The sequence below is a fragment of the Prionailurus viverrinus genome, chromosome D3 (genome assembly GCF_022837055.1).
Source record: "Prionailurus viverrinus isolate Anna chromosome D3, UM_Priviv_1.0, whole genome shotgun sequence".
In the NCBI taxonomy this organism is placed as follows: Eukaryota; Metazoa; Chordata; class Mammalia; order Carnivora; family Felidae; genus Prionailurus; species Prionailurus viverrinus.
Window position 1 is genome coordinate 24,204,079 of NC_062572.1, and position 10,611 is coordinate 24,214,689.

The 10,611-nt window shown below is 60.6% G+C and overlaps 1 protein-coding gene across 1 annotated transcript; it reads right to left on the reverse strand.

Moving 5' to 3' along the window:
* Positions 1–986: 986 nt before the first annotated feature.
* Positions 987–9,412, reverse strand: CABP7 (calcium binding protein 7). Its single transcript, XM_047827078.1, has 5 exons — positions 9,256–9,412; positions 2,832–2,975; positions 1,829–1,941; positions 1,344–1,497; positions 987–1,114 (listed from the first exon to the last, which is right to left on the reverse strand). The coding sequence occupies exons 1-5, from the start codon at positions 9,362–9,364 to the stop codon at positions 987–989; spliced, it is 648 nt and encodes a 215-aa protein (XP_047683034.1). The 5' UTR covers positions 9,365–9,412.
* Between the last annotated feature and the right edge of the window lie 1,199 nt (positions 9,413–10,611).

Below are 10,611 nucleotides of genomic sequence, written 5' to 3' on the forward strand. Positions count from 1 at the left end.
CTTGGAGTGGCCTGGCTGAGCTTCCTGGCACCGACAGTGCTGGGCTACACCAGCCCCTTAGCCCAGCGTGACACAGGGCCCCTCCCAGGGCTTCTGCCCCAGAAGAGCCCCCTGCAACGGGAAGGTTGCACAGGCTGCTCAGGAGATTTGGAAACTCCCGGCCCCTGGTCTGCTTCCCTCCTCACTGCACTCCAGTTCTAGATTCTGTGCTGGGTGGTGATGGGCAATGTGGCCCTCAGGCCAGTGGGCCTCTGATGAGGGGGCTCAGAGGGTAGAGAGACTACAGGGCCACCTCAAATGCCCCATCTGCCATGCACTTCTGCCCTTCCTGAAAATCCCTGTTGAAGGGGGTCCTGAAGCCAAATCTGGGGGCCCTCTGAGTCTCAGGGTCCTCCTCTCTGAAATGGGCAAATTCTTTGGCCCCAGTGGGTACATGGAGGAAGGCTGGGTTTGAGTCTAAGGAGGATCAGAGAAAGGGACCCCACAGAAGGCCAGAGGCCTTCCCAGACTTGGCCAGGGAATAGGGCCCAGGAAACCCCAGCCTCACTCCCTCTCCAAGAGGAAGCATTCTGCCCCCATCTCCACCCTGCCCACAGCCCTGGGCAAATGTCAGGGACCACAGTCGGGCTGGCTGTGTGACCCTGGGCACAGGGTCCTCCTTCCTGCCTAAGTGCCCACAGCAGCTACAGGACCCTGTATAAATTCCTCCTAAACTTCCCAGGAGCCCCTGGACGGTGGGAAGAGTGAGTGCTACATTCGGGCCAGGATGGGCAAGGTGGAGGCGGGGCTGGGGGCTGCCCTCAAGAGCCACCACCAGGCCCTCCACAGCCAGGCCACAGCTCCATGCAGGGCCCACAGGGTGGGTGGGGTGGGGTTGCCAGATGTCCAGGACCTGAAGTACACGCGGCGGTGGCCCAGGGAGCCGAGTGAGGGAGGGGACTGCAGGCGGTGGCGGGCGCAGAGGGGGCCCCATGCACCGCGTGCGCCTACTTCATGCCGCTGCGCAGCACCTGGTTGGCTGCGATGAGCATGACGCTAATGATGAAGGCGATGGCGAAGGCGCAGATCAGACTCTTGCGCACGCACGTCTGGCGGATCTGCTGGTTGGAGCAGGCTGTGGCCGCCCGCCAGGGAGCACCAGAGAGAGACAGACGGGGACAGCGAAGCATGGAATCAGGAGCCGCCTGCACTTCCGCACACGGGCTTGTCCCATGGGACGCGCAGGGACACAAGGCTTGGGGCTGGCAAGGAGGCCCCCAGCCGCCCCCTGTCAACCCCTGGTTCCTCCTCCCCCTGCCCAAGCAGTTGGCCTGCCCATGGGGTACCAGGGGTCGGTCACTCACTCTCCACGTCCACGGGGCACTCCTCAGCTGTGCCCAGGTGGCTTTCCTCCTCCGTCATGATGATGTTCTCGATGTCCTTCATGGACAGGTGCTCACAGAAGGTGTCGTACAGCAGCCGCTTCAGCTCGTCCACGGTCAGCTTCTGCATGTCGCACTTGCAGAGGGGAGGAGACACAGTGCTCTGGCCACTGCCACCACCACAGCTGCCACCCAGAACCTTGCAGCCACACAAGCCCAACAGGCCTCCAGACTCTGGAGGACTGGAAACCACTCTATTCCTTGAGTCCTCAACCACACCAGCCTCCCCACCCCCCCCACCCCCCCCCCCCACCCAGGGAGCCCATGGCTCTCTGGGAGACAAGACATCCAGTGGATAGAAGCCTGGGATAATCATTCCCCTTTACAGCGTGGCCCTGGCTATTCACTAGCCCCAGTACGGCCCTCCACAGCGTGCACACCCTAGGTCCCAACCAGCCAGTGCATACCTTCCAGAAGACAGTGTCAAAGTCAGTGCCATGAAACTTCTCTGGGATCCCCGAGGTAGAAAGCTTGGGTCCCAGGAGAGTCACAAACTCCTCAAAGTCCACTTGGCCGTCGCCTAGGGCAAGCATAGGTTCAATCAGTGGCCAGCTTACAACTGGGCTGGGTCCTGGGCCACCTCAGGCAGGTCCCACCTTCTCTGAGCCTTGAGTTATTTTCAGGGACACATAACATCTGCCAAGCTCTGGGCTGATGCTAAACTCACCAAATATGATGAGGCCCCACCTGGTAAAATGGAGATGGAGTGCAGCAGGTGGGCCCAAGTAGATAGGAGACCCTCAGAGTTTACTCAGAAACCATGGCTTCCCAGCACCCTGCTTCCTTCCCCCGGCAGGTGTGGGGCCTGACATTCTCCCCACACAGACAGCTCAGGGCACAATCTACCCAGACCACCACCTGCTCTCTAGGTGGATAGGAGGCAGGGCTGGAGGCCCACAGTGAGGACGGGGGGATGAAAAGAGAGGACTGGACATTACTGGTCTTTTTTACTCGTTTTTCTTTAATAAAATGCCAGGTGGCAAATGCAACTAAATGATTTTTTATTTGGGGTGAGGGGACCTGGGGTATTTAGTATACCCTTTTCTACTTTCCTGTATTTCAAAAATTGCTCAGGGGGCACCTGGCCGGCTCAGTTGGTAGAGCATGAGACTCTTGTCTCAGGGTCATGAGTTCGAGCCCCACATTGGGTGCAGAGATCACTCAAAACTTAAAAAAAAAAATCTTAAAAAAATTGTTCCGAATACAGAGCAAGAGAGGCAGAGCTTCTGACCTCCGTGCGTGGATATGATTGGGGCCGTCACACTCTGGCCTCTATTCTCTAGGCTGATAAATGGGTCCAGACCTGGCTGCATACTGCTATGGGCTTAGGGGGTGCCTGGGAGGGAGAGGCTCAAGGCCTCAGAGGCCCAGGTGAGGGGTGAGGAAACTGAGGCAGGGGGTGATGCTCACCGTCCATGTCCAGCCGCTGGATGATAACTTCCAGCTCCACCTCATTGGGCATGTAGCCCAGGGAGCGCATGGCTGTGCCCAGCTCCTGCTTGGAGATGAAGCCATTGCCATCGCGGTCAAAGACTTTGAAGGCCTCACGGATCTCTGTTGGGGGAGCAGAACAGATTGGGACCTTGTCTCTGTCCTCACACACACCCCCTCCCAGGCCCCCAGGATCCCCAAACCCGCAGCCTGAGCACAGCATTGAGAATCTACTATGGAGCCTGCAGGTCTGACTGATCAGAGACAAGTGGCAGGTGGTCCAGGAGTCCACCATAGCACTCCCTTCTGGAAGCTCAGGGCAAGCCAAGCTGGGCAGCAAAGCTGTGCCCAGGCCCGTGGCACTGACGAGAGAGGAGAGCGCCCTCAGGGTCTCAGCCTTCGCTTGTCAGGCTCCCACAGCCTCTCAGGGCATGCTCACGACGACCCCGTGTGGCGGGTAGCATGAGTCCCACAGGGCAGGCTCCTGGGGCCTGGTAGTGGTGGCCTCTGTGAGCTGCCAAAGGCTTCCCTGCCCACCCCTCACTCCTTCCGTCCCCCACACCCCCTCATTTCCATCACATGCTTCCTCCCTTGGGCTCAGCTTAGAAACTCCAGCCAACACTCCTTAATGGTGCCACGTGGGGCAGCCACCATCTCCGGCTCAGGGCTGACAGGCCTGCCAACTCCATGCAGACTGTCTCCCCAGCCCAAGGTTTGGGGGAAGGCAGACACTGGATAGAGGGGCCACAGCAAGCCCAGGCCTGCTCAGATGTGGGGATTGTCCCTTGCATTGTACAGAAAGGGAGACTGAGGCCGGAGGACCTGGGTGACTCAGGGGTGGAGAGCAATGCCCTGGGCTGGGAGCAGTGAGTGACCTTGGGTCAAACTCCGTCCCACCCACAGTAAAATGCCCAATAGTGATGTGGGTATGACAAGAGTTTTACCAAAGATGTCTAGGAACTGCTGAGGGGTCCTAACCTCTCGCTGCTCACCTTCATTGTTAGCCCAGGAAGGGCCCTAAAGAGCATTTTCCTTTAGTGGGAGCGGGAATCTCCTCCCACACCCTCTCCGCTCCAGCTCCCTTGTTCAGTTCACCTGCCAGCCTCTTGGCCTTTGCCTGAGCCTTCCCCCAAGACTTCAACAGGCACAATCCTGTCCCTGGGTGTAGGTGTGGGTGTACTTGGAAGCAGAGACAGATGAAAATGCTCCACACTGCAGACCTGTAAACTGAGGCATGGAGAGGCAAAACAGCCAGCCCAGGGTCAGTTTGGAGTTAAGGCTGTTTCTGGTGAGAGCAGAAGTTAGGTTGGCCTAGGCCTGGCCTTAAAGGTCTATGAGCCCCTAAAACTGATTGTGGAATCCTGTGCCACGCAGTTATTCCCAGATCCCACTGGCCCCATTGAAGACTAGGGGCCATGGCAAGGTGGCCATGACCAAACTTTATCAGGTTCTTCCTACCTGGTGTCTGGAGGTTAGACCAGAGGGCATGCAGGCCAAGACAGAGACAGCAGGCTACAGTTGAGATGTCTGGGCCCCCAGACCACCCATCCTAGGCTGGGCCTGAGAATCTGGTCGAACCAGGGGCCCCTAAGTCAGAAAGGAGCTGGGATGGGAAATGTGGGCCCAGCCCAGGGATTTCTATAAACCCCAGATCGGAACTCCAGGCCAACTCCCACCTAGGGTTTTCCTGGGCCACTGATGAGGTGGTAAGCTCCTTATCACCAGAGGTATATATGAGCGGACACCCAGAGTCATGGAGGCTGCTGAGGGATTCCTATCGCTTGGGAGTCTCTAGGTAGAGATTAAGGCACTGGCCATGCAACCAGTTACACCCTCTGCCACTTTCACCGCCACACACACTTGGGTTTCTGGCCAGCACTGTTGCCCTCCTGACCAAGCCACAGGCTCTGTCCACCCCAGGTGTCCTGAACTCCAGCACTAGGAACCTGTTCAGCCTTGCTAAACACCAGCATTGCTCCACATCCAGGCCTTCGAACATGTGGCTCCTTTTGCCCGGAACTTCTTCTCTTCACCATGGTAAACTCAGATGCATCTCAGGTTCCCAGCATGGACTGCATCACCTCCTTGGTGTCCTCCCCGCCTCCACCACCAGCTGACTCTGGCTTTCTTCTGGGCTCCCACAGACCCTGTTCTTCCCTTGCACTGACCACACTGGATTGTGAATTACGAGTGCCATGAGGGCAGGGGCCAGGTCGGTCTTGTTCACAGCTGGGTCCCCATTTCCTGCAACAGTCCCTGTCTGTCGAGCATAAACATCTGCTGACCTAGTGATTTAATGAATGAATGACTGATTTGGAGAACCTACCCATCTGGAGCACACAGAGAAAAGAGCTGAGCAGAAGTTCATGCACCACTTGGTGCGAAGCCATCATTCAGAGCCCATTTACTCCTAGTTTACAAACAATCCTGGTAGGAGTAAGCATTTGCTTTCTGCTCCCCAAGCAGGCAAGAAACATGAGGGAAGACTGAGAATGCTGCTTGTCACCTTGTCCAACCGCCAAGGGCCCCACCCCTACCCACCCTATGGGCCACCACTGAAGAGCGGAATCAAGCTGAGGGCAGGGTCGAGGGTGCCACCCCCAAGATTTCTGGGTCAAGGGTTGGTTTTAGAAGGAGGAGCCCAGGGTCAAGCACCCCATTTTTCTGGGTCCTCAGTTTCCTCCTCTGTAGACGCCCATTTGGGAGATCACAAGGTGGGATGGCAAAACCCTCAACCCACGGTGGGGCTGCAGTGGGTGCTGGCCCCCTCCCCTGCCATGAGCTGGGGTCCAGGCTGTTCCTCCTACCCTGGCAGGGGCCGGGTATGGCCCCCAGAGCCCATGGCTGCTTCAGTTGGAGCCCCTGACCTTCCTCTGAGAGCTCTGAGGAAACTCACTGAGCTGGACAGGAGACAGTGAAGGACAGGTGAATCTTGGGTTATGTGGGCAGGTGACAGACCCTGAGGCATCCCCACAGGTCCCAAGAGGCACCAGCACTCTGTCGGGAAGGTGGAGTCCAGAAAGGGGGCGCACACGCTGGAGGTCACTCGCAGAGCAGGGGCAGTGTCTGTCCTCTGCAGCAGCTGCCATTCTCCGCGGCATTGGCCCCACGCCCCACCACTCTGGCGTCCCTGAGTTTCCAGTATGCGCAGAGGCGGCTGCTGGACTTGCAGGGAAGAGGGGCAGGATAGGGGACTCCCCCACCCTCCATACTCTGAATGCCCTATTTGGCCACTGTCGATGCAGGCTCCACTGTCTGAATGAGCAGGCCAAGTGCCAACCTCAGAACTCTGCCCTGGTGGCTGCCTGCCTGTCTGTCTGTCTCCTTTCTCTTCTCTCTGGCCAGAAAGGGCTGGGCCAGGGCCTGCAGCCACCTCACTCCTACCCTCAGGTGCTCAAGTCCGTTGATGCCACTGGGGCCAGCCTCTGTGCTCCTGCAGACCCTGGAGGGCTTTGCTGGGTGTATATGTCATGGCCGGGATGGTGGTGGAGCAGGATGAAGGGAAAATCTGGAAAGCCTGTGCCTCTTCTCAGGGTCAGACAGGCTGCAGGCCAGTTTGGCCCAGCCACATCTACTCTGCCAACTTCCACCCATGGCTCCCCAGGGTCACAGGCCCCCAGACGCCTTTGTCAGACCTTCAAGGACTCTTCTACCCAGACTTTCCCCAGATCCTGCCTTCCGGACCTGTCCTACTGCACACCATGGGTCCCTGACTCCAGACCTTTCACCCATCTCTCTACACTCCAGGCTCTGACCCATGCAGGATTCTCCCCCCCCTCCCCCGCCCCCTCCTTGGCCTCCCCTGCTGCTGCATCTGAACCCGTGAGCCCGCCGCTGCGTGCCAGGTCCCTTGATGAGCACCTCCATTGCATCCTCTGTCACCGGCAGCCCAAGGGAGTGGCAATGCCAAGCCCCTTTTACAGATGGAGAAAATGAGGCAAGAAAGGCAAGTGATTGTCCAAGGTCACTCCATGAGTTGATGGTGTAGAGATCTGAACCCAGTGCTGCCCGGCTGGGAAGCCCTCATCTACACCCTGTGCTCTCCACCTCCCTTACTGGTCCCTCTCCCCCTCAGATTAACCACCCCCTGGATTTCTGCGGCAGGCACATAATGTCTGCAGCATTTCATCCCAAGCTGCTGGGCTCCCTCTTCTCTGCATATGTGGATCCTCCACCGGTGGGTGTCCTCCCAGCAAAGGGCCTGGGTCTTACCCAGACGGCCTTGGGGCAGGAGCACTAATGCAGGACACTGGCAGGGGGGGTGTCACCTTTTCCATCTAGCCCTGGCATTCAAGGACCACTGGGGCCTACAGAGACTTGGTCCCTCAAGAGGGCTTTTGGTTGCCTACAGCCAAGACAGAGGTCAGTCACGGAGGACTTTTTGCCCTCATCTACAGCTGCTCACAGGCTCGGAAGTAGGCTGGGGCCACCCAGGCATCTGCTTGTTCCACGACCTCCACTTGACCACCCCAAGGAGGGCCCTGCCCTTCAGATGCCCCCTGCCAGGGTCCCTCTGCTCCTCAGGGCCCAGGAGAAGGGGACAGGAGAGAAGCAAGGAGTGCGTTTGGTGTGGCTGGTGACTAACGCTGCTGGGTTCCTGCCAGTGTGTCTGCCAGGCGGCCCAAGGGGAGCCTGCGGCCTCCTTGCCCCTGCACTGCCCTCCCTATGCCCGCTCACCCCTGCAACCCAGCCTCTGCTTGGCTTCTTAGAGGGTCTGCACCCCAGGGCTGGGAGATCAAGAGAGGAGAGACCCCGTGAGACATGGTGGGGTGCTGGAAACAAGGGTAGGGAGTGAGGTGGAAGCTGCCAGGATTTGGGGGGGACAATGTTGACCCCTGCCCAAGTGGGCAGCAGGAGGGTATGGAGGAAGACCCATGGAGGCAGACACTGGCAGAGGGTCGGGGTGGCTCAGGGCAGGAGGAGACAATGGTGGGGAAGTGACGGCCTCTGCCCCATCCCCTGCCCTCTTGGTCCTCATCATACCTCTTCCTTTTCCCAGGCCCTGGGCAGACAGGGAAGACACCTGGGCTTTGGGGTTCAAGGCTAGAGACCCAGCAGTATCACTCATCTATCTGTTCTGCTCACATCAGACACCAGACCCCATCTCCGTGACTCTGACAGCCTCTGGTGGCTTTCAGGGGACTTGAGAGGAGCAGGTGGCTCATAGCCTATGGTGCAGTGTGGTTTTGGGGGGGTAGGGGTAGCTACCTTTTTCTCTTGATCTTCCCCTCACCCAGTCTGACTCCCTTGAGATCTACCCTCTCTAGGGCTTAGGAATGAGGGAGGACCTCTCTCCATGCCTTCCCCTGTGCTCCCATCATCATCCCTGACTGCACTGGTGTCTCAGATACACCCCCTTAAGCCCTGATGAGCACCAGATCTCAGAGATCCCTGGACCCAAGATAACCAAAGGGAGGCCCAGCCTCTGGGTGATCTCAGCCCTTTACCCAACAGCAGACAAGTAGATCCCAGGGGTCCAAGACTCCCATCAGCCCAGAACCCCCACTCCACACCAAATAGGGCCCTAGGAGGCCTAGGAGAAGGGAAGACTGAACACCTGCCCCCAGCCCAGGAGGGAAAGAGCTTACAGGCCCCAGGGGGCTCACTGCTCCCCCAGAATCTTTGGTCCAGGGATTCCAGCCCCTGACCTCTGCTCAGATCTGGCCTAGACCCTGCTTTTAAGGTCCCCCATTCATGTTGAGAGACAGAGAGACTCTGGGGGGCCAGATTTGGGTCCCAGCCTCTGCCTTTCCTTTCCAGGCTTGGTTATCGAGACCAAGCCGCCCAATCTGGCCACTTGTTGTCGCCACCACCTCCTGGGCCACCCTCCCGGCGCTCTGGGCTGGGGGTCCCTGCAGGGCTGTGGGGAAGGGGCTAAGGCCGCAGGAGGAACTGGGGACAGCCCCGCAGGCGTTAAGAGCAGGGCAGTCGCCCTCTCCCCTTCTCCGGCTGCCCGAGCAGATTGGATTTTAAAAGCGACACGAGCGGAATGTCAATTCGAGCGCAGAGCCGCGGGCGGGCGCCGCGGAGGGGATCAGGATGCGGGTGCTCCGGCCGGGCCCGCGCGGGGGACACAGCTCGGACCCCCACCCAAACCGCCGCGTTGCCGCACCGTCACCGCGGACTGCGCGGCCCCGTGACCCCGCTGCGGGGCTCAGCAAGTTTCCGCAGCGCGGGGGACCATGCGGACAGGGGCTGGGCCGCCCCTCAGCCTTGGCAACCCCCACCGCGGCACCCAGAGGTGTGAGTTGGTCCTGACTCCCCACGCAGCTGCTCGCTGGAGCGCCCACCTGGCAGCCGGCACCTGAGGACGGCCCCCCCACCCCCTGCGCCCCGAGTCCGCGCTTCACCTGGGCGCACAGGTAGGAGGGCGAGCGGGCGGGGGTCCCGGCGGGGCACTCACCCTCCAGTTCGTCCTCAGGAATGTCCACGGGGCGCTGCTCCGACAGCAGGTTGGGCACGGTGTAGATGCCCCGGTACATCAACGCCGCCGTCACCGGGTGGAACGGCATCTTGGAGGCTCCGCGCCCGCCCGCCCGCCGCAAACTTTGAGGTCGGGGCTCATGGGCCGGCGGCGGCCCCGGGGGCGGCTGGAGCGGGCGCGGCGCGCGGTTGCGGAGGGCGGCCCGGCGGCAGCAGCGGTGGCGAGGCGGGGGGCGCCCCTCCGGGGGCCTAGCGCCCCCGCGCCCCGGGCCACCGGTCCATGCCGCCCCCTCCCTGGTCCGGCTCCCGGCCGGGGCCCCGCAGGGGCGGCGGGGGCGGCGCCGTTCGGGCCTCTCCGCTCTGGTCGCCGAGCGCTGCTCCCGCCGCGCCCGCTCCTCGGTGCCCCGCGCGCTCCGCGCTGCTCGCCGCCCGCTAGTCCGCTCGCCGGCGCGGCCGCCCGGCCCGCCGCTCCGGCTCTCGCCGCCTCCCGTGCTCGCTTGCTCGCTCGCTCTGTGCCGCGCTGGCTGCGCTCCCCGCCTCCCCCGCCCGCCCGCCGCCCGCCCCCTCTGCGCTCTCCACCCCCCCTCCCGCCCCTTCCCGCCGCCGGCCCCTGCGCGGTCGCCCCTAGCCCGCCGCTGCTCCTTCTCTCCTTAGCCCCAGGTTCCCCTTTCCCCCTGCGGAGGATCACTGTCCCTCGCCGAGAGTCCGCAGCTACCAAGACCAAGGTGGGGGTGGGGCCCTTCCTTCCTGCCCCTTGGTCCGCCCCCACCCCCCACGAACAGAACAGGGAACTGAGGACCAGAAGAGACCTGACAGAGAGGTGAGATGGGCCCCAGATGCCTGGGTCCTGGAGGAGAATCATACAGTATTGGTGTCAGGAGGAGCTCCAAGATGGGGAAACTGAGGCTGAGAAAGAAGGGCGTTGACCAAGGTCATAAGGCGCAGGCAGCAGGCAGAAGCTTGGGATGGATCTGGGACAAGCTACCTTGCCCTGTGGCTGAGACTTGGCAGCTGACCTTGCCCTCCACAATAGAGCCCCAGTCCTGGCTCCTTTCCAAGTCCCCACTACTCTGCCTGGGGAGCTGCCAAGGGTTTGTCTGTCTTATGCCTCTCCCCACCCCCAACCCAGGGCACTGAGGGACAGAGAGGTGGCTGGGTGCCTGTAGGGACTGGTGTGAGTTCACGTGGCTGGTTAGACTTAAGGTGTGTGCAAGGTTCACCCAGGCCCCAAGGCATGTGTGCGCAGCAGGGTGAGGCATCAGGTGTTTGTGGGAGCAGTATGTGTGTGCTTATATCTGTTATCCAGGAGGTGTGTTCATGTGTTTTTGAGTCCACA

Excerpts from the sequence above, each read along its gene's own strand:
- CABP7 (XM_047827078.1), bottom strand. The coding sequence starts at position 9,364 with ATGCCGTTCCACCCGGTGACGGCGGCGTTGATGTACCGGGGCATCTAC. Across the intron at positions 1,498-1,828 it reads TTGACACTGTCTTCTGGAAG|TGCGACATGCAGAAGCTGAC; the intron begins GTATGCACTGGC and ends CCCCTCTGCAAG. Across the intron at positions 1,115-1,343 it reads GTGCCCCGTGGACGTGGAGA|CCTGCTCCAACCAGCAGATC; the intron begins GTGAGTGACCGA and ends GGGCGGCCACAG.